Source organism: Pristiophorus japonicus, chromosome 22 (genome assembly GCF_044704955.1).
Source record: "Pristiophorus japonicus isolate sPriJap1 chromosome 22, sPriJap1.hap1, whole genome shotgun sequence".
NCBI lineage: Eukaryota > Metazoa > Chordata > Chondrichthyes > Pristiophoridae > Pristiophorus > Pristiophorus japonicus.
This window is the reverse complement of record NC_091998.1, coordinates 62,227,445-62,255,339: the sequence shown is the minus strand read 5'-3', so window position 1 is coordinate 62,255,339 and position 27,895 is coordinate 62,227,445. Positions and strand designations below refer to the sequence as shown.

Here is a 27,895-nt window from a genome sequence, read left to right as displayed (position 1 = left end):
GTACAAATATGTTAAACTTTTGAATAAAATATATTTTAAATTATAACTGAATCATTTACATTATTTAAACAAGAATCATTTCCATCATTTGTTCCAGTAACATAACACAACATTACAGAACAGGTCCAAACAGTAAACATGGTCCATGTGGAATAGTTGCCGCTGAGCCTTCAGGCAGCAAAGCATTCACGGATGTGCTGCCAGCACAAGGCTCGAGCAAAGGCCCACCCTCCTCCACCGCTGTACTCCGGGTTCAGGTAGTTGTACGGCTTCCTCGTCCTCCTCGTCATTATCATCAGCCACTCTCACCTCAGGTGGGTCTTCTACTACCATCTGCTGCTGCCTCATGATGGCAAAGATATGCAGCATGCAGCACACAAGGATGAACGCATCCATGGGTGCTCCAGGATAGCTTGCATCAACTCACATGATGCAATGCATGTCGTCACACGGGAACTGCACATTTCTGTTCCTGTACATCTCGGAATCCTCCAAAGGTGCTTGCAAGGCAATGTGGGTACATTCAATGCAGCCCTGTACCATTGGGAAGCCAGAAATCCTGGAGAAGCTCACAGCCATGTCACGCATTGCCTTGGCAGTCATGGGGAACTTTATGTAGTCAATCCTCCGGGCATATAGTGCAGCAGTCACCTGCTGAATGCAGACATGTGTTGCATGTTGAGAAATGGCGCACACATACCCAGTTGTAGCTTGAAACAATCCAGATGCATAGAATGAAAGTGCAGCTGTAACCTTCACTTCAACTGACAAAGCCGTCCTCCTGATGCGTCTAGGTTGCAGGTCTGCTTTTACCAACTCAGAGTTACAACTTCTTTGCGAAAACGCAGCCGTCTGACACAATTTGCATCACTTAGGTGCTGGTAAACATAGAAACATAGAAAATAGGTGCAGGAGTAGGCCATTCGGCCCCTCGAGCCTGCACCGCCATTCAATAAGATCATGGCTGATCATTCCCTCAGTACCTCTTTCCTGCTTTCTCTCCATACCCCTTGATCTCTTTAGCCATAAGGGCCATATCTAACTCCCTCTTGAATATATCCAATGAACTGGCATCAACAACTCTCTGCGGCAGGGAATTCCATAGGTTAACAACTCTGAGTGAAGAAGTTTCTCCTCATCTCAGTCCTAAATGGCCCTACCCCTTATCCTAAGACTATGTCCCCTGGTTCTGGACTTCCCCAACATCGGGAATATTCTTCCCGCATCTAAACTGTCCAGTCCCGTCAGAATCTTATACGTTTCTATGAGATCCCCTCTCATCCTTCTAAACTCCAGTGAATAAAGGCCCAGTTGATCCAGTCTTTCCTCAAACGAAGTCCAGCCATCCCTGGAATCAGTCTGGTGAACCTTCGCTGTACTCCCTCAATAGCAAAAACGTCCTTCCTCAGATTAGGAGACCAAAACTAAACACAATATTCCAGGTGAGGCCTCACTAAGGCCCTGTACAACTGCATTAAGACCTCCGTGCTCCTATACTCAAATCCCCTAGCTATGAAGGCCAACATACCATTTGCCTTCTTCACCGCCTGCTGTATCTGCATGCTCACTTTCAGTGACTGATGAACCATGACACCCAGGTCTCGTTGCACCTCCCCTTTTCCTATTCTGCCGCCATTCAGATAATATTCTGCCTTCTTGTTTTTGCCCCCAAAATGGATAACCTCACATTTATCCACATTATACTGCATCTGCCATGCATTAGCCCACTCACCTAACCTGTCCAAGTCATCCGGCAGCCTCTCAGCGTCCTCCTCACAGCTCACACTGCCACCCAGTTTAGTGTCATCCGCAAACTTGGGAGATATTACACTCAATTCCTTCATCTAAATCGTTAATGTATATTGTAAAGAGCTGGGGACCAAGCACTGAGCCCTGCGGCACTCCACTAGTCACTGCTTGCCATTCTGAAAAGGACCCGTTTATTCCGACTCTCTGCTTCCTGTCTGCCAACCAGTTCTCTATCCACGTCAGTACATTACCTCCAATACCATGCGCTTTGATTTTGCACACCAATCTCTTGGGCGGGACCTTGTCAAAAGCCTTTTGAAAGTCCAAATACACCACATCCACTGGTTCTCCCTTGTCCACTCTACTAGTTACATCCTCAAAAAATTCCAGAAGATTCATCAAGCATGATTTCCCTTTCATAAATCCATGCTGAGTTGGTCCGATCCTGTCACTGCTTTCCAAATGCACTGCTATTTCATCCTTAATGATTGATTCCAACATTTTGCCCACTACCGATGTCAGGCTAACCGGTCTATAATTACCCATTTTTTCTCTCCTTCCTTCTTTAAAAAGTGGTGTTACATTAGCTACCCTCCAGTCCATAGGAACTGATCCAGAGTCGATCGACTGTTGGAAAATGATCACCAATGCATCCACTATTTCTAGGGCCACTTCCTTAAGTACTCTGGGATGCAGACTATCAGGCCCCGGGGATTTATCGGCCTTCAATCCCATCAATTTCCAGAACACAATTTACCGCCTAATAAGGATATCCTTCAGTTCCTCCTTCTCACTAGACCCACTGTCCCCTAGTACATTCAGAAGGTTATTTGTGTCTTCTTTCGTGAAGACAGAACCGAAGTATTGGTTCAATTAGTCTGCCATTTCTTTGTTCCCCATTATAAATTCACCTGAATCTGACTGCAAGGGAGCTACGTTTGTCTTCACGAACGCGTCTCGATATACCGGACGTGGGTAAGACTTCTTGCCCATCTCCCCACTGGTCTGTATGGACCACATCCAGGTCTGAGCAAGCGCAGTGATCGGGAGCCCCCACCCACCCCGGGCTACATTTGATGCATAGTGCAGTCTTGCGATGCCCTCCGACCGCCTTCCACAGCCCCCCACCCACCCGGGCTTGGTTTGATGGGTAGTGCAGGCTTCTGATGCCTTCCGATCGTCTTCCACATCCCCCCACCTCCACCCCCCTGGGCTTCTTTTGCAATCGAGCCCCGAGCCCGTGTCCAGGCGCGGGACCGATTCTGCCGGCCGGCGCTCTGACCCTCCAGCAAACGTTTGCAGACGTTCGGTGTTGGGGTGTCGGTTGAAAAAATATGAAAAAATATGAAAAAAAATTCCATCAAACTTCCATTTACTGTGTTATAAGGTAAAATAATTTAATCTTTATTATGCATATTTAAGTCTTCTTGACTCCCTCCAAAACTTTGCTAGCTGAAAAACAATAGCGTCTTTCTGTGCCGATTTTTCAATGCATGCTGCTTTTTCTTAACTCACCAGAGGGTTTTTCGGGAGTGGTCACATACGCCGATCTAGGAGAAATTTTTGGGGGGCAAACTTCCATAATTAACAAAAACTGGCGCAGACATCAAGTTACGCCCCCATGATGCAAAAAACGAACCTAAAAAAATTGTAACCAATTGAGTTACGCTGGCGCACATTTCTTGGGGAAACTTACATTTTTTAAATTTATGCAAAAAAAGCGGCGCACGCCAAAAAAACGGTGCAAATCACGAGAAAATTGAGTCCATACAGAGTAGGATAAAGAAAAAAAGGGAGGCTGATGACAGATACCGAGGGCTCAATACTGCAGAAACCCTAGAGAAGTACAGAAAGTGCAGGGGTACAATTTAAAAGGAAATTAGGAAAAGAAAGAGGGAGCATGAAAACATTTTGGCAAGTAAAATCAAGGAAAACCCAAAGATGATTTATAAATACATTAAGAGCAAGAGGATAACCAAATAAAGAGTAGGTCCTATTAGAGACCATAAAGGTAATCTGTGTGTGGAGGCAGAAGATGTGGGTATGGTTCTTAATGAATACTTTGCATCTGTTTTCATAACAGAGAGGAGCGATGCAGACATCGCAATCAGAGAGGTGGAGTGTGAAATAATAGATTAAATAAACTTAGAGAGGGAGGAAGTATTAAGGGGTTTAGCATCTTTGAAAATGGATAAATCCCTAGGCCTGGATGAAAATATCCCAGGCTGTTAAGAGAAGCACGAGGAAATATCAGAGGCTCTGACCATCATTTTCAAATCCTCTCCGGCTATAGGTGTGGTACCGGAGGACTGGTAACCTTGTAGCATTGGTTAAAAAGGGACAAAGGGATATACCGAGTAATTACAGGCCCGTCACCTAACCTCGGTGGTGGGAAAATTATTGCAAAACATTTTGAGGGACAGGATAAATCTTCATTTAGAAAGACACGGATTAATCAAGGACAGTCAGCATGGATTTGTTAAGGGAAGGTCATATCTGACTAACTTGATTGAATTTTGAGGAGGTAACAAGGAAGGTTGATGAGGATAGTGCGTTTGATGTAGCGTATATGGATTTTAGCAAGACTTTTGATAAGGTCCCACATGACAAACTAGTCACGAAAATAAAAGCCCGTGGGATCCAGGGCAAAGTGGCAAGTTGGATCCAAAATTGGCTCAGAGGCAGGAAGCAAAGGGTGATGGTCGTTTTTGGGACTGGAAGGCTGTTTCCAGTGGGATTCCGTAGGGCTCAGTCTCTTGCTTTTTGTGGTATGTATCAATGATTTCGACTTGAATGTAGGGGGCTATGATTAAGAAGTTTGCAGACAGCAAAAATTGGCCGTGTGGTTGATAATGAAGAAGAAAGCTGTAGATGCAGGAAGATATCAATGGGCCTTATGCTAAACATCCGTAAGACAAAGGTCCTCCACCACAGCCAGTCCTCGCCGACCCCAGTCCCTGGACAATGTGGACCATTTCCCATACCTCGGGAGCCTCTCATCAACAAGAACAGACATTGACGACGAGATTCAACACCGTCTCCAGTACGCCAGCGCAGCCTTCAGCCGCCTGAGGAAGAGTGTTTGAAGACCAGGCCCTCAAAACTGCTATCAAGCTCATGGTCTACAGGACTGTAGTAATACCCGCCCTCCTGCATGGCTCAGAGACATGGACCATGTACAGTAGACGCCTCAAGTCGTTGGAGAAATACCAGCAATGATGTCTCCGCAAGATCCTACAAATCCCCAGGGAGGACAGACGCACCAACATTAGCATCCTCGACCAGGCCAACATCCCCACATTGAAGCACTGACCACACTTGACCAGCTCCGTTGGGCAGGCCACATTGTTCGCATGCCAGATACAAGACTCCCAAAGCAAGCGCTCTACTCAGAACTCCTTCACGGCAAGCGAGCCAAAGGTGGGCAGAGGAAACATTACAAGGACACCCGCAAAGCCGCCCTGATAAAGTGCAACATCCCCACCGACACCTGGGAGTCCCTGGCCAAAGACCGCCCTAAGTGGAGGAAGTGCATCCGGGAGGGCGCTGAGCACCTCGAGTCTCATCGCCGAGAGCATGCAGGAATCAAGCGCAGGCAGCGGAAGGAGCATGCGGCAAACCTGTCCCACCCACCCCTTTCCTCAACGACTATCTGTCTCATCTGTGACAGGGACTGTGGTTCTCGTATTCGACTGTTCAGCCACCTAAGGACTCATTTTAAGAATGGAAGCAAATCTTCCTCGATTCCAAGGGACTGCCTATGATAATGATAAATGAACTGGACAGTGATAAATGGAATTCAATCCAGAGAATTGTGAGGTAATGCATTTGGAGAGGGCTAACAAGGCAATAAATGGTAGGACACCGAGAAGTGTAGAGGAGCAGAGAGACCTTTGAGTGCATGTCCACAGATCCCTGAAGATAGCAGGACAGATAGATAAGGTGGTTAAGAAGGCATACAGGATAAGCCGAGGCATAGATTATAAGAGCAGGGAGCTTATGCTTGAACTGTATAAAACACTAGTTAGGCCACAGCTAGAGTACTGCGTGCAGTTCTGATCATTACAGGAAAGATGTGATTGCACTAGAGAGGGTACAGATGAGTTTGACGAGGGTGGTACCTGGACTGGAGAATTTTAGCTGTGAGGAAAGATTGGATAGGCTGGGGTTGTTTTCTCTGGAACAGAGGAGACTGAAGGGAGACCTGATTGAGGTGTACACAATTATGAGGGGCCTGGATAGAGTGGATAGGAAGGACCTATTTCCCTTAGCAGAAGGCGCAACAACCAGGGGGCATCGATTTAAAGTAATTGGTAGGAGGTTTAGAGGGGATTTGAGGGAAAATGTTTTCACCCAGAGGGTGGTGGGGAACCCTCACCACATTTAAAAAGTATTTGGAAATGCACTTGAAGTGCCGTAAGGATTGGGCTGGATAGCTCTTTGTTGGTCGGCATGGACACGATGGGCCAAATGGCCTCATTCTGTGCTGTAAATTTATATGATTCTATGATTAAACAATAGAAGTATTAGTCAATAACAAATGAGACAGTTCTCAATTTGAAGTGTGAGGAATGCAGTGCAAAAAAAAATGAACATGGTGATGTTATCCAATGTCTCACTGCTGAAGTGTGCTTGATTCTGAACTCTAGTATTTTTCAGTTATCACCATCATCATCATCATAGGCAGTGCCTCGAAATCGAAGACGACTTGCTTCCACTCTAAAAGTGAGTTCTCAGGTGGCTGCACAGCCCAAGACGGGAATTACAGTCTGTCTCAAGTGGGACAGATAGTCATTGGAGGAAAGGGTGGGTGGGGCATCTGGTTTGCCGCACGCTCCTTCCACTGCATGCTCTCGGCGACGAGACTTGAGGTGCTCAGCGCCCTCCCGGATGCTCTTCCTCCACTTAGGGCGGTCTTTGGCCAGGGACTCCCAAATGTTGGTTGCACTTAAGCAAGGAGGCTTTGAGGGTGTCCTTGAAACGTTTCCTCTGCACACCTTGGGCTCGCTTGCTGTGTAGGAGTTCCGAGTAGAGCGCTTGCTTTAGGAGTCTTGTGTCGGGCATGCGAACAATGTGGTCCGCCCAACGGAGCTGGTCGAGTGCTTCAATGCTGGGGATGTTGGCCTGATCGAGAATACGGACGTTGGTGCGTCTGTCCTCTCAGGGGATTTGAAGGATCTTGCGACGGCATCGTTGGTGGTATTTCTCCAGCGATTTGAAGTGTGTACTGTATATGGTCCATGTCTCTGAGCCATACAGGAGGGCGGGTATCACTACAGCCCTGGAGACCATAAGTTTGGTGTCAGATTTGAGGACCTGATCTTCGAACACTCTCTTCCTCAGGCGGCCGAAGACTGCGCTGGTGCACTGGAGGAGGCGTTGAATCGCGTCGTCGATGTCTGCCCTTGCTGATAATAGGTTCCTGAGGTATGGAAAGTGGTCCACGTTGTCCAGGGCCGTACCATGGATCCTGATGACTGGGGGCAGTGCTGTGTAACGGGGTCAGGAGGACCTTTGTCTTACAGATGTTTAGTGTAAGGCCCATGCTTTTGTACGCCGCGGTGAAGATAGTGGGAGGCTAAGTAGATGGGTGTGCCAATGGGCAGAGCCAAACAGAAACCTAGAGCCATTCATGCAGGGATCACATGCCGTGGAAAGTTGCACTAAGCATCATTTTGTCCATGATTTCACCATAGGAATAATAAAGGGCACTTATAATAAATAATGGTCACAAAGAAATCACAAGTATATACAGGAAGGTCTCGGACCAGATAGAAATCCAAGGTCAAGGCTGCTGCTCGACAGATAGAAACATAGAAAATAGCTGCAGGAGTGGGCCATTCGGCCCTTCGAGCCTGCACCAACATTCAATAAGATCATGGCTGATCATTCCCTCAGTACCCCTTTCCTGCTTTCTCTCCATATCCCTTGATCCCCTTAGCTGTAAGGATGGAAACATCCTTATCTGTGACATTTGCTGAGCAAGGATGTTCAACAGTAACAGAGGTCCTTACAGAGCTGCATATAGATTGAAAGTCTTGAGAAAAGCATGAAGTTCCTGGAAGTGTCACACTCACTGACTGTAACACTTTCCCCAATCACACTTTGTCATATTTTATTACCTCTGGTATCATCGATCCCCTATTTCTCATCTATATACTGCCCCTTGGTGACATCATCCGAAAACACGGCGTCAGTTTCCACATGTACTCCAACGACACTCAGACACTCACGACCACTTCTTTCAACCCTTCCACCGTCTCTAAATTGTCAGGACTGCTTGTCCGACATCCAGTACTGGATGAGCAGAAACTTTCTCCAATTAAATATTGGGAAGACTGAAGCCATTATCTTCAGTTCCTGCCACAACCTGCGTTCCCCAGCCACTGACTCCATCCCTCTCCCTAGCATCTGTCTGAGGCTGAACCAGACTGTTCACAATCTGGGTGTCATATTTGACCCTGAAATGAGCTTCCGGCCACATATCTGTCTCCGCCCCTGCCTCAGCTCATCTGCTGCTGAAACCCTCATCCATGCTCTAGTCTCGACAACGCCAACGCACTCCTGGCTGGCCTCCCGCATTCTACCCTATGTAAACTTGAGATCATCCAAAGCACGTTTCGTAACTTGCACCGAGTACCGTTCACCCATCACCCACTGTGTTTATTGACCTACATTGGCTCCCGGTTAAGCAACGCTTCGATTTCAAAATTCACATCCTTGTTTACAAATCCATGGCCTCGCCCCTCCCTATCTCTGTAATCTCCTTCAGCCTCACAACACCCCCCCCCCCGCAAGATATCTGCGCTCCTCAAATTCTGCCCTCTTGAGCATTCCTGATTATAACTGCTCAACCATCGATGGCTGTGCCTTCATCTGCCCAGGCCCTAAGCTCTGGAACTCCCTCCCTAAACCTCTCCCGCCTCTCTTTTCTCCTTTAAAACGCTCCTTAAAACCTACCTCTTTGACCAAGCTTTTGGCGATCCATCGTAATTTCGTATGTGGCTCGGTGTCAAATTTTTTTTGTTGTGTTTTAACACTCTTGTGAAGCACCTTGGGACGTTAAAGGCGCTATATAAATACAAGTTGCAGTTGTGTAACATCATATAATTAAATAAAACATAGCATATCCTCCAACTCATTGGAAGCAATGCAATGAGAGAACAATTATACATACACATACATAATATAGCGATATAATATATCGTCACCATCAGTTCCATTTTACATCCTGTTGCAATGATGGTTGTGAATAGCTTTTTCTGAACTGGGACGGAGACTAACCCCAGAGATGTTTAAAACCAAGCACTAATGACAGCCCCATGGTAAGGCTCTAGCTGTAATGGCTAAGAATCACAAATCCAGTGTTGACGCAGCTTGTTCCTCAAAGCAATTTTGTGTTGCATAAGGGATCTTTAACCTCAGCAATAGGGTTGGAGACAGACTTGATAATCTGCAATCAATGCAAAATTTGGAGGTTGAACGCTGATTTGACACCAAAAAGTGGTTGGCTGGGAGTTGAATTTCTGTTCCCACATCTATAAACATACATTCTTAAACTGCTAACACTACCTGACTGCTTTCAATTAGATGACAACATGCAATATTGGACCTTGCGTGCCACTAAGTGCTGACCTATTACAAACCCAGTATAAAGTTGTACAAATTAAGTTACTGCATCAAAGTCAAGCAGGCACAAACTCCCAAGACTGCAAACCTATTTTTACACCAAAATCAAAAACATAGTCCACGACAGAAAGACAAGGTTATCGAGTTCACTCGAAGATTTCTTTGCATGAAGAAATGTTAAAGATTCTGGCTATGAAATTCCCCCTCTTGGCGCTGTTATTTAAGGCTGGTTTTGGCCGTGAAAAATGTGTTTGTTGCTCATTGCTGGCTATCCGTTACTGACTTCAGATTGGAGGATCTGTAACTAAACAGCCTAAAAAAACCCACAAATGAGGCCATTATCGTGCTATTTTGCCATTAATGAATTATTACTATGCAATTCACAGGTAATGTTGGAAAATGTGAGGTCATGCACTTTGGCAGAAAAAAAATCAAAGAGCAAGTTATTATTTAAATGGAGAAAGATTGCAAAATGCTGCAGTAGAGCAGGACCTGGGGCTAATTACGCATGAAACACAAAAGGTACAGCAAGTGATCAGGAAGGCAAATGGTATCTTGGCCCTTATTGCAAAGGGGATGGAGTATAAAAGCAGGGAAGTTTTGCTACAGTTGTACAGGGTATTGGTGAGGCCACATTTAGAGTACTGCATGCAGTTTTGGTTTCCATATTTACGAAAGGATATACTTGCTTTGGAAGCAGTTCAGAGAAGGTTCACTAGATTGATTCAGGAGATGAGGTGGTTGACCTATGAGGAAAGGTTGAGTAGGTTGGGCCTCTACTCATTGGAATTCAAAAGAATGAGAGGTGATCTTACCGAAACGTACACGATTATGAGGGGGCTTGACAAGGTGGATGCAGAGAGGATGTTTCCACTGATGGGGGAGACTAGAACTAGAAGGCCTCATCTTAGAATAAGGGGCCACCCATTTAAAACTGAGATGGAGAAATTTCTTGTCTCAAAGGATTGTGAACCTGTGGAATTCGCTGCCTCAGAGAGCTGCGGAAGCTGGGACATTGAATAAATTTAAGACAGCTTCTTAAACGATAAGGGGATAAGGGGTTATGGGGAGCGTGCAGAGAAGTGGACCTGAGTCCATGATTGGATCAGTCATGATCGTATTAAACGGCGGAGCAGGCTCGAGGGGCCGTCTGGGCCTACTCCTGTTCCTATTTCTTATGTTCTTATGTAATATTTGGTCAGAGATAATTTTACTAAAAATCATCACTCTTCTCAACCAAGCACAGCCCAGTTACCTGAAAAGATTGACCCAGAGTATGGTGGTAGAACCTGCCCTGTGTACTGAAGAATTTCTTCTGTACATATCTAGGGGCCCAAAATTCGCCACCATTTAGCTCCATTTTTTGGGGAGTTAACAGTGTTTTTTTGAGCTAACTTAATTTTGCAAGTTTCGCTAATGGTATAACGCCGTCCTTACAGATAACGGCCATTTTTTATTTAACGTACCGTTTTTCTGACGTCACTCGGGGTTAAATTCACCCATAACGCCATTTGTGACCGTTGTTACGAGTTTCGCCAATTAGGATTTCTTTTTTTTTTTTTTTAAGGACAGCGCTATGGACTAATTTTTAAAACCTTACCAAATCAAAATTAGCGTTACCAATGCCATCTTTAAAAACGGAGCTTGCGTGGAGGGAAAAGACCAACTTTATTGAAATTCAAAACTGCAATTGCGAGATGTGGTTAAGTTCCACCACCGAACTGTTGACTTGACTTCCACCTCCCCCCGGGCTTCTTGCCAAGCCGAGCGCCGAGCTCGTTTCCGGCTGAGGGTTGAATCCTGCCGGTCGGCGCTTGGCTTCCACCTCCCTCCCTGAGATTCTTTCAAAGGCGAGTGACGAGCTCCTGTGTCCGGCCGAGGGTTGAATCATGCCGGCTGCCCCTATCCTTGGCTGAAAGGCCCACCGTAACTGCCCCATCCCTGGCCAAATGGCCCACCGTAACTTCCTCTATCCCTGGCCAAATGGCCCACCGTAGCTGCCCCTATCCCTGGCTGAAAGGCCCACTGCAACCGCCCCTATCCCTGGTCGAGTGGCCCACCTTGCGTTACCCTGGGAACCTAAATGCTTGGGCATGCGCGGAGAAGGGGCCTCACTTTTTTGGAGCTAACAATTAGCTCCACCCTCAAAACCAAAGGTCTTTCTGCACTGCGCCAAAATAAGAAACAATTTTGGCAAAACTTCAGACATTTTGTTGGGCGCTATTTCGGAATAAAAAAACGGCCGTTAATCTGAAATAACGCCAAAAAAAGGCAATGTGGAATGAGGCCTTTTGTCACTGCACTGCTTCATCCTTCATCGTTCCCGATATGGGGAAAGGGCAGGGAAATGGATAGAATAGATAGCACTTGTTGAAGAGCTGGCATTAAACAGGTACACTGGTATGAATGGTCTATTTCTGTGTTGTAACTTCAATATCTGCATGTCATTTCCTTTATTTGAAGGAAGCTTCTCAATGACTTCCGACACTTTTTTAGATCAGGTCGTGTTTCAACATTACAATATAATATTCATTGGCACCATTTCCCCATAGTTATTGACTGAAGATGGTCCTTTCTTAATCCAAAGAGGTGAGGCATTCTGGACCATGAGCAGAACCAAACATTTTATTGAAGTTGGTGCTTCAATATCGGCACAGGAAGAAGTCGAAAGAAAAAATATGCCCATTTGAGTGAATCTTAATTTCTGCAACCTCTGACATGCGGTCAGAATTCATCTCAAAACCTCCAAGTCCTTCAACAGGAGAAGAAAAAAAGCGAACCTCTATTGTTTTTCTTTCTGCAATCCTCTAACAGAACAGTCAAGTAAAGCCTAGTACAGGTGCAGTGTCGAAAATCTGAAGTTCCAGAATCCAGAATCGGTAGCAGGGTCAACCGGAATCTGTAAAATGTTCCGGAATCTGGACCCGCTGACCCTGCTAACCTCGGGGTCTCGCTGCTGTCTGACCCCGGGCCTCGCCTCAGCACCCCTCGCTGCGTTCACTGTCCTTACCTCACAGCCTCCTCGCCAGCACCCTCTCCTCGCCGTGGCCTGTCCGAACACCTTCTCCTCGGCGGGACCCGCCTGAACAGCTCCTCCGCAGCGGGGCCTGCCCGAACAGCTCCTCCGCAGCGGGGCCTGCCCGAACAGCTCCTCCGCAGCGGGGCCTGGCCGAACAGCTCCTCCGCAGCGGGGCCTGCCCGAACAGCTCCTCCGCAGCGGGGCCTGCCCGAACAGCTCCTCTGCAGCGGGGCCTGCCCGAACAGCTCCTCCGCAGCGGGGCCTGCCCGAACAGCTCCTCCGCAGCGGGGCCTGCCCGAACAGCTCCTCCGCAGCGGGGCCTGCCCGAACAGCTCCTCCGCAGCGGGGCCTGCCCGAAAAGCTCCTCCGCAGCGGGGCCTGCCCGAACAGCTCCTCCGCAGCGGGGCCTGCCCGAACAGCTCCTCCGCAGCGGGGCCTGCCCGAACAGCTCCTCCGCAGCGGGGCCTGCCCGAACAGCTCCTCCGCAGCGGGGCCTGCCCGAACAGCTCCTCCGCAGCAGGGCCTGCCCGAACAGCTCCTCCGCAGCGGGGCTCGCCTAAACACCTCCTCGGCGGTGGGACCTCGGCAGCGGGGCCCTGCCCAATGACGCCATCGACGGGGCCGGTGGCCCTACCAGCTCCTTCCCCCCCTTTACCTGACGTTCCCAAATACGGAACTACCCAAACCTGGGCTCGAGTGTTTCTGGATTCGTGACATCAGAAAGATGATCCAAAGTCTGTAAAAGCGCGGAATCAGGAACGGCTTCGGTCCCAAGGGTTCCGGATTCTGGATGCTGCAGCTGTATATGCATTTTGTACAGGCTCCAGTAATATTTGTGCTGGCTGTGCTGGCATTATATTTGATTGATTTTGTATTGTTACAGATTAGGCTAATTATTACAATCCTGTCACTCTTCCCCAATCAGATCTACACCAAGATGCAGCATTGCCAACACTGCTAATTTTGTTAACTATTTATTGATTTTTGCCTCATTGTTTTAACTCTCTCGCTCTCTCTCTCCTTTCTACATACACTAAAATAATACTGCTAAATAAATAAATAGCTAACCCTACTAGTCGTGTTGGCTATGTCCCTTTCCCAACCCAGATTGGTTTGAGTGTGTGAAAACCACCGATAAAATATTAACCAAAATTACCATATAGGACTCTGCTGCTTTGCACACTGAAAATTAATCATGAACATTTGATTTTAAAAATAGACATGAAGTATCTTAAAACTAGCAGAGACCCGCAAAACATCTGCGGTCAAATCAGTATCATTATTGTAACAGTACTTGTTTAAACTGTTATCAGCGTCTTTGTCTATAACATCAACGTTGATGTTCTCTCTCACTCCCTCCCCGCTCCTTCCCTACCTCCCCTCCCCATCCCATCTCTATCACTCGCCCTCCCCCTCCCCCTCCCATCCACTCCCTCCCACCCCATCTCCCGCCACGCGCTCCTCTCGGTTCTGCAGCAACACCCGGGAAGGCCCCGCCCCGTGCCCACGCCGCGTCTACTGCCGCCTCCTCATTGGAGCAGGCCCAGCGTCAATCAAACTTAAAAAATTTGCGACATCGCTGCCCGCCCTGATTGGTTGCGTGGCCGGGCGGGCCCTGATCACACATTGGTCGGTGCAGATGTCACTCAGTCCGGACCATGTGCTCCCAACCCCTGTCACCGGACAGACAAAAACTGACCATTATTATTATAGATTGAATACTTTTTCCTCTTTCGAACCAAGTATGCTGACTTGATTTAACTGTAAGCACAAAGCAATATTTTCTTCAGATACCCATGGTTCACTCCACTAAAAGGGTAAAATTAATTGTGAACACCCCTTCAGGACGACAATAAAGCCCAACTTATACAATTGCTTAATTAAGATTTGTCCATCAAAAGTTTTTTTGAAATATACTGACCATCTGTTACCAGAAGCTTTATGGGGTTTATCATTAAATAGTAGAGATTTTTTTTGCATTTGACCTATACTTTTAAACAGGAATCTTTATCAATTTAGTAAAGGGGCATTCAAAGCCCGTGATAATTCCACTATTATTCATCTCCTACCTGTGCTTCCCAATGGGCGTATGGTGTACTCATTCAATGTGAAGCCTTTTTCCAGTGCCTGCGTTCTCATGTTCTTGTTAAAAAGATCACTGCCAGTGAAATAAAGCACGCCACAGAAATACTGATCTTTTGGAATAAGCCTACAGAAGGAGAAGCACGTGGTTAGCAATCAGTGTCCAAAGTAATAGACATAACATAGGATAATAAGTCACGGAATTGTGGAGATGTTTGAATCCTAAGCCCATTTAAACTGGGTAACATGGTATAGTTGCCTATAAACATAAATTGTCCACTTTCTGGAACACTAGAAATTGGAACGAGCTTTTAAGAATAAAAACAAAAACAACATCCAAAACTTCATTCAGAGCCACATCTGTATCCTCCTTAGCATCATTTCTGAACTGTTGATCCATGGTCTCCGATTCCAGCAATATATCCAGAGTATCAAAACATTTGCAGTTAATGTACATGAATATAGATTGGTGGTCCGTGGCGGATAAGGCTGTAGCTTCTCAAGTCTAAAGAGAGAACAAATTCGAAATGGATGTCTCTCGCTCTAAGTTTAAATGAAGGGAAGTGTCTTGGACCCGATGTGGAGAAAGTTCCACCCCCAACTGGATCATCAATTTCACTGAATGATCCGTTCTGGAACGGCATTTTCAGCTGAGTTCTATTAGGGCTATTACTGTTAAATATGCACATTACAAACACAAGAGCTTTACAAAAAATTACATACAATTGAACATAAACCATGAACATTAAAAAGTAGGACCTCAAAAGGTAGTAATCTCAGGATTTCTACCAGTGCCACGTGCTAGTCAGAGTAGAAATAGCAGGATAGTTAAGATGAATACGTGGCTTGAGGAATGGTGCAAGAGGGAGGGATTCAAATTCCTGGGACATTGGAACCGGTTCTAGGGGAGGTGGGACCAGTACAAACTGGATGGTCTGCACCTGGGCAGGACCGGAACCAATGTCCTAGGGGGAGTGTTTGCTAGTGCTGTTGGGGAGGGTTTAAACTAATATAGCAGGGGGATGGGAATCTATGCAGGGAGACAGAGGAAAGTAAAATGGGGGCAGAAGCAAGAAGTAGAAAGGAGATAAGGAAAAATGGAGGGGTAGAGAAATCAAAGGCAAAAATCAAAAAAGGCCACATTTCAACATAATTCTAAAAGGACAAAGAGACTTAAAAAAACAAGCCTGAAGGCTCTGTGACTAAATGCGAGGAGCATTCGTAATAAGGTGGATGAATTAACTGTGCAGATAGCTGTTAACGGATATGATGTAATTGGGATTACGGAGACATGGCTCCAGGGTGGCCAAGGCTGGGAACTCAACACCCAGGGGTATTCAATATTCAGGAAGGATAGACAGAAAGGAAAAGGAGGTGGGGTAGCGTTGCTGGTTAAAGAGGAGATTAACGCAATAGTAAGGAAGGACATTAGCTTGGATGATGTGGAATCTTTATGAGTAGAGCTGCGGAACACCAAAGGGCAGAAAACGCTAGTGGGAATTGTGTACAGACCACCAGTCATAGTGAGGTTGGGGATGGCATCAAACAGGAAATTAGGGATGTGTGCAATAAGGGTACAGCAGTTATCATGGGTGACTTTAATCTACATACAGATTGGGCTAACCAAACAGGTAGCAATACAGTGGAGGAGGATTTCCTGGGGTATATAAGGGATGGTTTTCTACACCAATATGTCGAGGAACCAACTGGAGAGCTGGCCATCCTAGACTAGGCGCTGCGTAATGAGAGACGATTAATTAGCAATCTTGTTGTGCGAGGCCCCTTGGGGAAGAGTGATGATAATATGATAGAATTCTTTATTAAGATGGAGAGTGACACAGTTAATTCAGAGACTCGGGTCCTGAACTTAAAGAAAGGTAACTTCGATGGTATGAGATGTGAATTGGCTAGAATACACTGGCAAATGATACTTAAAGGGTTGACAGTGGATAGGCAATGGGAGACATTTAAATATCACATGGATAAACTTCAACAATGTACATCCCTGTCTGGCTTAAAAATAAAACGGGGAAGGTGGCTCAACCGTGGCTAACACAAGGGAAATTAGGGATAGTGTTAAATCCAAGGAAGAGGCATATAAAATTGGCCAGAAAAAGCAGCAAACCTGAGGATGGGAGAAAGTTAGAATTCAGCAGAGGAGGACAAAGGGTTTAATTAGGAGGGGAAAATAGAGTACGAGAGTAAGCTTGCAGGGAACATAAAAACTGACTGCAAAAGCTTCCATAGATATGTGAAGAGAAAAAGATTAGTGAAGACAAATGTAGGTCCCTTGCAGTCAGAATCAGGTGAACTTATAATGGGAAACAAAGAAATGGCAGACCAACTGAACAAATACTTTGGTTCTGTCTTCATTTAGGAAGACACAAATAACCTTCCGGAAATACAAGGGGACCAAGGGTCTAGCGAGAAGGAGGAACTGAAGGAAATTCTTATTAGTCAGGAAATTATGTTAGGGAAATTGATGGGATTGAAGGCCGATAAATCCCCAGGGCCTGATAGGGTGCATCCCAGAGTACTTAAGGAAGTGGCCCTAGAAATAGTGATGCATTGGTAGTCATCCTCCAACATTCTATAGACTCTGGATCAGTGGGTAGCTAATGTAACCCCACTCTTTAAAAAAGGAAGAGAGAAAACAGGGAATTATAGACTGGTTAGCCTGACATCGGTAGTGGGGAAAATGTTGGAATCAATTATTAAAGATGAAACAGCAGCACATTTGGAAAGCAGTGACAGGATCGGTCCGAGTCAGCATGAATTTATGAAAGGGAAATCATGCTTGACAAATCTTCTAGAATTTTTTGAGGATTTAACTAGTAGAGTGGACAAGGGAGAACCAGTGGATGTGGTGTATTTGGACTTTCAAAAGGTTTTTGACAAGGTCCCACACAAGAGATTAGTGTGCAAAATTAAGGCACATGATATTGGAGGTAATGTATTGACATGGATAGAGAACTGGTTGGCAGACAGGAAGCAAAGGAGTAGGAATAAACGGGACCTTTTCAGAATGGCAGGCAGTGACTAGTGGGGTACCGCAAGGTTCAGTGCTGGGACCCCAGCTATTTACAATAAACATTAATGATTTAGACAAAGGAATTGAATGTAATATCTCTAAGTTTGCAGTTGACACTAAGCTGGGTGGTAGTGAGAGCTGTTAGGAGGATGCTAAGAGGCTACAGGGTGACTAGGACAGGTTAGGCGAGTGGGCAAATACATGACAGATGCAGTATAATGTAGATAAATGTGAGGTTATCCACTTTTGTGGCAAAAACAAGGCGGCAGAATATTATCTGAATGGTGACAGATTAGTAAAACGGGAGGTGTGACGAGACCTGAGTGTCATGGTACATAGAAACATAGAAACTAGGTGCAGGAGTAGGCCATTCTGCCCTTCGAGCCTGCACCGCCATTCAATGAGTTCATGGCTGAACATGCAACTTCAGTACCCCATTCCTGCTTTCTCGCCATACCCCTTGATCCCCCTAGTAGTAAGAACTACATCTAACTCCTTTTTGAATATATTTAATGAATTGGCCTCAACAACTTTCTGTGGTAGAGAATGCCACAGGTTCACCACTCTCTGGGTGAAGAAGTTTCTCCTCATCTCGGTCCTAAATGGCTTACCCCTTATCCTTAGATTGTGACCCCTGGTTCTGGACTTCCCCAACATTGGGAACATTCTTCCTGCATCTAACCTATCTAAACCTAAGAATGTTAAACATTTCTATGAGATCCCCTCTCATTCTTCTGAACTCCAGTGAATACAAGCCCAGTTGATCCAGTCTTTCTTGATAGGTCAGTCCCGCCATCCCGGGAATCAGTCTGGTGAACCTTCGCTGCACTTCCTCAATAGCAAGAATGTCCTTCCTCAAGTTAGGAGACCAAAACTGTACACAATACTCCAGGTGTGGCCTCACCAAGGCCCTGTATAACTGTAGTAACACCTCCCTGTCCCTGTACTCAAATCCCCTCGCTATGAAGGCCAACATGCCATTTGCTTTCTTAACCGCCTGCTGTACCTGCATGCCAACCTTCAATGACTGATGTACCATGACACCCAGGTCTTGTTGCACCTCCCCTTTTCCTAATCTGTCACCATTCAGATAATAGTCTGTCTCTCTGTTTTTACCAACAAAGTGGATAACCTCACATTTATCCACATCAGTCATTGAAAGTTGGCATGCAGGTGGTGAAGGCGGCAAATGGCATGTTGGCCTTCATAGCGAGAGGATTTGAGTACAGGAGCAGGGAGGTCTTACTGCAGTTGTACAGGGCCTTGGTGAGGCTACACCTTGAATATTGTGAACAGTTTTGGTCTCCTAATCTGAGGAAGGACATTCTTGCTATTGAGGGAGTACAGCAAAGTTTCACCAGACTGATTCCCAGGATGGCAGGACTGACATATGAAGAAAGACTAGGCTTATATTCACTGGAATTTAGAAGAATGAGAGGGGATCTCATAGAAACATAAAATTCTGATGGGATTGGACAAGTTGGAGGCAGGAAGAATGTTCCCTTTGCAGGGGAGTTACAGAACCAGGGGTCACAGTCTAAGACTAAGGGGTAAGCCATTTAGGACCGAGATGAGGAGAAACTTCTTCACCCAGAGAGTGGCTAACCTGTGGAATTCTCTACCGTAGAAAGTTGTTGAGGTCAGTTCGTTAGATATATCCAAGAGGGAGTTAGATATGGCCCTTACGGCTAAAGGGATCAAGGGGTCTGAAGAGAAAGCAGGAAAGAGGTACTGAGGTTGAATGATCAGCCATGATCTCACTGAATGGTGGTGCAGGTTCGAAGGGCCGAATGGCCTGCTCCTGCACCTAATTGCTATGTTTCTATGCAGGCTAAATTGTCATTTAACAACTCTGGGCTGGATAAGCAAGTATCTGTATTGTGCGTCAGATCCAAGGAACCTGACATCATTTAAAAACAAGACGGAGGATAAAAGTAACCGGAGCACTTTTTATATTAGTGGTTGCAGGGTTGAGCACCAAAATCACCTAAAACTGAATCAATCATCCATATTGCCAGATCAATAGAGTCCTCAATAAAATAGCATAATGCCTCTTAACTATATGCTATTTTTTTATAATCATGCTGGTCAGAATTTCATCAGCTTCATTTAAAAAAAAACTTAATAAAAAACATAGAATGCATTTCAAGCTGGTTTTCATTGACTTCAAATTGAAAATTGCTGGTTTCACCAGGGTTGAGGAAAGTGGTCAGCCTATGGTTTCAAATGGAGACTTGATTCTGATGTGAATTTACATAATGAAGAATAGCAAGCGCGGGAGGTCCACTGTGCTTCAGCTAAACAAAGACAAAACCACAATGATGAACACATGGCAATCTAATGAGAGAGCCTATTTTAGAAAATCAAGCACAACAGTATACAGTTAGGCAATACAGGTACCCACATCTAAAAGCAAGAAATGTGTTCATCAATATTAGAACTGTAAAGGTGATGGTAAAGCTAGCTATGGCAGTCAGGTGTTGGAGGTATTTTAAACACAAAGTCGTCCCCAACAGTGCCACAGATTGAATCATTTGAAGTAGCCCCTCTTATCTCTCAAAAGCAGCCAGCAAAGAATCATGTTTGGGTAAACACTCATTCTCAGTATTTGTGCACTAAATATGTCTTTTTATAATCCCACGAATTACCTTGTGCATTTCTGCAATCCTCTTGTTCACCTTTTATTCTTACCTCATGCAGAATGAACAACCTAAACCCTCTTAGATTTTGTTTTGTGCTGCTCCATTCATTATTGTCTTTTCTCCAGTGTTTGGCCATTTACCCCTCATCTAGAATTTGCTTGTCCATTTTTTTGAAACATTTATTTTAGAGCTGGAACAATTCTGCCAGGAGTGGCCAATGTACAAACATTTTTGGGAAAAGAATGGGAGGAGGCTAAATTGACCAACAAAATAAGAGATTTGTAAAACTAATTAAATGGAGATAAAGATTAAATGGACTACACATTGGCCTAGAAATTTGGGACTAATCTCCACTCTTCAAGTGCACCCGATATTGGGGGCGCAATGAGCAATATTAGCAGCTTATGAGGTTGAGCCCGTTTAGTGCCCGAAACGTGGGACCTGTGTGATCGAATTTCAGGCCATAATGCACTGCAAGTGACCACATCAAGAACCAAGAATTTGAACAAGGGTAAACAGTTGAAGATATGCCCCTCCAAGGAGATCTCTCTTCCATCTTTGGTGATCTTCTACCTCCTGAAATTACAGAATGGTTTAATTTCTTGAGCCCAATCCTGGAGGATTGAATGATGCTAACTACTGCTAACCTATATCAAGAAAAAAAATGTTCCAGCTTGGAGATATTAACCAAAGTATTGAGTTGCCAAACACCATTTATTTTATAAAATAATGGAACACACTCTGATGCTAAACAGATAACTTTCCTGACAGTTAAATAGAAAAAATGCAGACAAATCAGCAAATTTAAAGCGAATACTTCCAAATAAGCTCCACTGAGGCCAGATCAGCCATGATCTTTTTGAATGGCGGAGCATGCTCGAGGGGCTAGACGGCCTACTCCTGTTCCTAATTCTTATGTAAAGAAGGAAAACGTTCAGAGACTTTCTTTGTCAGAAATGTAACTGATGAGCCAAGATCATGGGACTGACCTATCAAGAAAGACTGGATCAACTGGGCTTGTATTCACTGGAGTTCAGAAGAATGAGAGGGGACCTCATGGAAATGTTTAAAATTCTGACGGGTTTAGACAGGTTAGATGCAGGAAGAATGTTCCCAATGTTGGGGAAGTCCAGAACCAGGGGTCACAGTCTGAGGATAAGGGGTAAGCCATTTAGGACCGAGATGAGGAGAAACTTCTTCACCCAGAGAGTGGTGAACCTGTGGAATTCTCTACCACAGAAAGTAGTTGAGGCCAATTCACTAAATATATTCAAAAGGGAGTTAGATGAAGTCCTTACTACTCGGGGGATCAAGGGTTATGGCGAGAAAGCAGGAAGGGGGTACTGAAGTTTCATGTTCAGCCATGAACTCATTGAATGGCGGTGCAGGCTAGAAGGGCTGAATGGCCTGCTCCTGCACCTATTTTCTATGTTTCTATGTTTCTATGTTTCTATCCATGGTACAGGATACTACTAACGCTTAATACAGTTAAAGAGGCTAAGGCAAATCAAAGGCTAGTGATTAGGTAATGCTACATTTGGGTTTTAAAAGCCTGAGGAAGGTAATGAGTCCTTGGGAAAAAACGTATTGAGAGTAGGCGACTGTGCAATGACTGATGATCACAACGCATTTGGGTGGAGAAAGGAGGAACAGTGTGTAAATCAGCAGATATGGAGCCGAGAAGGAAAGTTCATGGAACAGTGACCATAGTATCAACAAAATAGAGAAAGACAAAAAAGAATGCGATGGAGACAGTGAGAGTGGAGATGAGTGAGGGATTGGCAATCGGACGGAAGCTTTTTCTTGTATACTGTTCGACGGTTGCTCAAAGGGTCTCCAGATATGGAGCGGCATAAACATCTTAGACTTTACAGAGCTAATTTGTGGAGGAGCAAGGGTATTTAGCACAGAAGAGAAGCATTTAAAAAAATTATTCATTCTCGGGATGTAGGCATCGCTTGGCAAGGCCGGCATTTATTGCCCATCCCTAATCGCCCCTTGAGAAGGTGGTGGTGAGCCGCCTTCTTGAACCGCTGCAGTCCGTGTGGTGAAGGTACTCCCACAGTGCTGTTAGGGAGGGGCTTCCGGGATTTTGACTTAGCGACTCTTATGGAGGCAGCTTTGGTGATATTTGGCGCTTTACTTACCCTATTCTGTGTAATTTATCTTGAATTTATAAAATAATAGAAGCTGGCCCTGACACTTTGTCAGTACACTTGGATTTTATTGCCTCATAAATGAAAGTGTTGCTGGCAGCATCAGATTAATTTTTTCATTTCTTTACTTCTCCCCTTACAGGCCACACATGCAAAGCATCTCCAGCTAGGAGGTCCAGGCCACAACTATAAGACCACCATCAAGCTGTTAGTTGAGTGGCTACTTGAAGACACAAAGTAAGCAAAATCAGATGCCAAGTCAGGAACAATTGAGCAATGTGTTCTAGCCATGTTTTTCCATGTATTAATTAGAAGTCAACCCTGGCAATTATGAAAAGCCAGAATCAAGTATTCTGGTATCAAATGAAGGATCTTCAACATGTTTTCTTGGTCCCCAAACTTCCGTTTAATACATTATTGTGTATTACTTTGTTAGTATTCCCTCTGCCCGCCACCTCCCAATAGTAGATAATCAAGGGAGGGACGAATTCTATACAATCACTATCACTATTGAAGTAGTACTCGGTAAAATAATGGGACTAAAGGCGGACAAGTCTCCTGGACCTGATGGCTTACATCCTAGGGTCTTTAAAAAAAAAAAGTGGCTGCAGAGATAGTGGATGCATTGGTTGTAATCTACCAAAATTCCCTGGATTCTGGGGAGGTCTCAGTGGATTAGAAAACCGCAAATGTAACGCCCCAATTTTAAAAAGGAGACAGAGAAAAAGCAGGAAACTATAGACCAGTTAGCCTAACATCTGTCGTTGGGAAAATGCTGGAGTCCTTTATTAAGGAAGCAGTAGCGAAACATTTGGAAAAGCATGATTCAATCAAACAGAGTCCGCATGGTTTTATGAAAGGGAAATCATGTTTGACAAATTTGATGGAGTTCTTTGAGGATGTAACGAGCAGGGTGGATAAAGGGGAACCAGTGAATGTGGTGTATCCAGATTTCCAGAAGGCATTCGATAAGGTGCCACATAAAATGTTACTGCACAAGATAAAAGTTCATGGGGCTGGGGGTGATTTTTTGGCATGAATATTGGCTAACGAACAGAAAACAGAGTTGGGATAAATGGGTCATTTTCCGGTTGGCAAACAGTGACTAGTGGGGTGCCGCAGGAATTGGTGCTGAGTCCTCAACTATTTACAATCTATATTAATGATTTAGATGAAGGGACCAAGTGTAATGTAGCCAAGTTTGCTGATGATATAAAGAATGGGTGGTAAAACAAATTGTAAGGAGGACACAAAAATTCTGCAAAGGGATATAGACAGGCTAAGTGAGTGGGCAAAAAATTTGCAGATGGAGTATAATGTGGGAAAATGTGGGGTTATCCAATTTGACAGAAATAATAGAAAAGCAAATTATAATTTAAATAGAGAAAAATTGCAAAGTACTGCAGTACCGAGGAACCTGGGGTCCTTGTGCATGAAACACAAAAAGTTAGTATGCAGGTACAGCAAGTAACCAGGAAGGCAAATGGAATGTTGGCCTTTATTGCAAAGGGGATGGAGTATAAAAGCAGAGAAGTCCCGCTACAATTGTACAGGGTAATGGTAAGGCCACACCTGGAGTACACAGCGTACCGTTTTGGTCTCCGTATTTACGGAAGGATATACTTGCATTGGAGGCTGTTCAGAAAAGTTTCACTGTTGAGTAGGTTGGGTCTATACACATTGGAGTTCAGATGAATGAGAGGTGATCTTATTGACACTTATAAGGTAATGAGGGGGTTCGACAAGGTGGATGCAGATATTTCCACTCATAGGGAAAACTAAAACGAGGGGACATGGTCTCTGAATAAGGGGCTGCCCATTTAAAACTGAGATAAGGAGGAATTACTTCTCTCTGAGGGTTGTAAATCTATGGAATTCTCTACCTCAGAGAGCTGTGGAGGCTGGGTCATTGAATATATTTAAGACAGAGATAGACAGATTTTTGAGCGATAAGGGAGTAAAGGGTTATGGAGAGAGGGGAGGGAAGTGGTGTTGAGTCCATGATCACATCAGCCATGATCTTACTGAATGCCGGAGCAGGCTCGAGGGGCTAAATGGCCTAATCCTGCTCCCATTAATTATGCACTTCTGTTCTTCCTTTTTCTCCTGAAGGGAGTAACTAATGCTGAGCTACAATTCCATACATTCTAGCAACCATCTTGCACCATATCTAAATAACCATTGTTCACATAAGTCTTGATAATTACGACTGGCAGGACATTTAACCAAGTGGGAGGACATCAAGACTCAGCCGTATCTCTTCCCTGTCATCCATATTTCCCATCTCTCACTAGATTGTCCACTCCTGAACCCAGGATTACCGAGGTGTTTGGCGCCTTCCCGGATGCTTCTTCTCCACTTTGAGCGGTCTTGGGCCAGAGATTCCAAGGTGTCGGTGGGAATGTTGCACTTTTTCCAAGGAGACTTTGAGGTGTCCTTGAAGCGTTTCTTCTGCCCACCTGGGGCTCTCAGGCTGTGCCGGAGCTCCGAATAGAACGCTTGTTTTGGGAGTCTCGTCTGGGGTATGTGGATGTGGCCCGTCCAAGGGAGCTGATCGAGCATGGTCAATGCTTCGATGCTGGCCTGAGCGAGAACACTGACATTGGTGTACTTATCCTGTCAATGGATTTGCAGGATCATGAGGAGTGCTTTGAGGTGCCGGCTATACATGGTGCTGGATTTAAGGTCCTGGTCTTCAAACACTTTTCCTGGGCTGCACTGGCACACTGAAGGCGGTGTTGGACTTCGACATCGAGCTCAGGACTAAGATTGGTGCATTCACCCACTGAGTTCTTGGGGCTCCTGTTAAGAATTTATGTTAAGCAAAATTTGGCTGTTTAGGATGGAATTATAGGGTAAATTCACGGAAACACGTTTGAAGGGAGCGTGCATAGAAAATAAAGGCTTTGCTATTAGATCTCTATTTCCAGACCCCACTCCCTTTGAGCTTGGCTTCCTGCGGAAGCCCAAGGTCTTTACCCTTATAGTCTAAAATAATTTTTCTGATGGGCCTTGAAATTCAGTGCAGACTGATTACATCAAAACTACTCTCTGCTAGCTGGAAAGCTGCTTGTAAAAATGACTTCTGGTAGTCTCAACCTAGTGACCAGCAGAGAAAACTGCTCATAATTAAGGATGAATTAGTACTAAATTCACAGTCTCAACACTAGCTTCTAAAGAGTCACCACCTTCAGGCGACAAGGAAAGAAAATAGGGGGAAAATAGGAACAACACAAAAGTAGGGAGTTTGGCAAACAACAAGGAGAAATGTAAAAGACTTCAGGAAGATAACCAACTTAGTGGAATGGGCACTTAATGTGGAGTAGTCTTGAGGTAATACATTCTGGGAGGAAAAACAAGGAATGAGAGTACACACTCAACAAAAAGATGCTGACGGATGCCGATAAACAAAACGACTTAGGGATTCAAATACGTAATTCCCCGAGACAGTAAATGCAGGTCGATGAAGCCATAAAAACGGCCATTAGCATTTTAGGTTTAGTAAATAAGAGGCATAGAGTAAAGAAGTAGCAATGGTATGCGGAGTGGTTGGATTATTGCATGCAGTTTTGGGTACCCAATTACGGAAGAGAGATGGAAGCCCTGAAGAGCATATAATGTTAATTCACCAAGTTGATGCCAGGGATGGGAATCTATAGTTATGAGGACAGACTTGAGATACTGGAGCTATTTCTAATGCAGCAGTAAAGGCGAAGAGAAGATTTAATAGAGTTTTAAAAATTATTTATGATTTTGATAGCGTGTATAAGGAATGGCTCGCTCCTCTGGTTGGGGATCCAATGACAAGAGGTCATCAATTTAAATGTCACGAACAGACTGAAGAGGGAGGCTGGTGCATGGGACGTTTGCGACAAGTTGTGTTTGAGGAAGAGACAAATGTATCTTTTAACAACAACAATTTGTATTTATATAGCACCTTTAGCATAGTCAAACATCCCAAGGTGCTTCACTGGAGTATTATGAGACAGAAAATTTGGCACCACACTACATAAGGAGAAATCAGGGCAGGTAATCAAAAGCTTAGTTAAAGAGGTAGGTTTAAGGAGTGCCTTGAAGGAGGAAAGAGAGGTAGAGAGGCGGAGAGGTTTAGGCAGAGAATTCCAGAGCTTAGGGTCTAGGCAACAGAAGGCACGGCCACCAATGGTTGAACCGAGTATAATCATGGATTCTGAAGAGGGCAGAATTAGAGCAGCGCAGATATCTCGGGGGGGGGGGGGGGGGGGGGAGGGGCCGGGGGGGGGGGGGGGGAGTTGTGGAGCTGGAGGAGATTACAGAGATAGGGAGGGACGAAGCCATGGAGGGATTTGAAAACAAAGCTGTCACAGACAGGTTGAGCTCAATGGCCTTGTTTTGTGCTATAAACTTCTATGATTCTATGGATTTAGAATGCTAAGAGTAATGGGCAACAGGTCGTGGAATCAGTCCAATCCAAGAGGGAGAGGAGACAACCAGGATGACGAAGAGCAGAAATCAGCAGAGAAAACATTGGCCATAGAATACCGACATTCCACGCTAATGATTACTTGCTAATATTTGGCCAATAAATGTGTCCTGGTGGACAGCAACAGACAGGTAGCTCTGATTAGATCAAATTATTTGCCAAAAAATTGAAATTCAACAGATGATATATTCTACTTTTAATGTAGAAAATTCATTCCAAATACTTCATAAATACAAGGGAAAAAATATTACAATTTACCAAATGATAGTGGAGAATATTGTGGCCTCTCTCGATTAACTTGCCCTGGGCACTTAATTTCCTGCAGAGATGTGAAGTCTTCACCTGCAGTCAATTTAGATCTTAAATGGTTCCTAACTACTTCTTCCTGAGATTGCAGAGTGAAATGATTAACAATTATATAAGCAAATCACTAAGAAAAGCAAGTCAGGAAAAAAGACCTCACACAACTTCTGTTTGCTTCACCAAATGGCTGTTTCTAAATTACTGTCTGAAAAATAGTGTCTTCATATCAATTATTATTACCTTGGGGTTCTGACCAAACTGATCAGATAGATGCGTGTTGGGGAGTAGCAGCCATTCTACAACAACAACTTCTATTTATTATAGCGCCTTTAATGAGGTGAAACGATCCAAGGCGCTTCACAGGAGTATTACGAGGAGTATTATTTACACCGAGCCACATAAGGAGAAATTAGGGCAGGTGACCAAAAGCTTGGACAGAGAGGTAGGTTTCAAGGAGAGTCAAGAAGGAGAAAAAAGAGGTAGAGAGGCGGAGAGGTTTAGGGAGGGACTTCCAGAGCTTGGGGCCTAAGCAACAGAAGGCTCGGCCACCGATGGTTGAGCGATTATAATCAGGGATGCTCAAGAGGGCAGAATTAGAGGAGGGCAGACATCTCAGGGGGTTGTGCGGTGGGAGGAGATTACAGAGATAGGGAGGAGTGAGGCCATGGAGGGATTTGAAAATAAGGATGAGAATTTTGAAATCGAGGCGCTGCTTAACCAGAAGCCAATGTAGGTCAGCGAGCACCAAGGGTGATGGGTGAGCAGGACTTAGCTGCCCGTGTCCTAACTCGCATCGAGTTTTGGATCACCTCTAGTTTACGC

General features: G+C 44.9%; 1 protein-coding gene across 1 annotated transcript in view; it reads right to left on the bottom strand.

Moving 5' to 3' along the window:
• Positions 1-27,895, bottom strand: part of polb (polymerase (DNA directed), beta) — a 203,014-nt gene that overhangs the window by 13,418 nt on the left and 161,701 nt on the right. Inside the window, exon 13 of the mRNA XM_070866249.1 lies at positions 14,467-14,606. Coding sequence (XP_070722350.1) covers positions 14,467-14,606 — 140 coding nt within the window. The remainder of the gene's footprint in view (positions 1-14,466; positions 14,607-27,895) is intronic.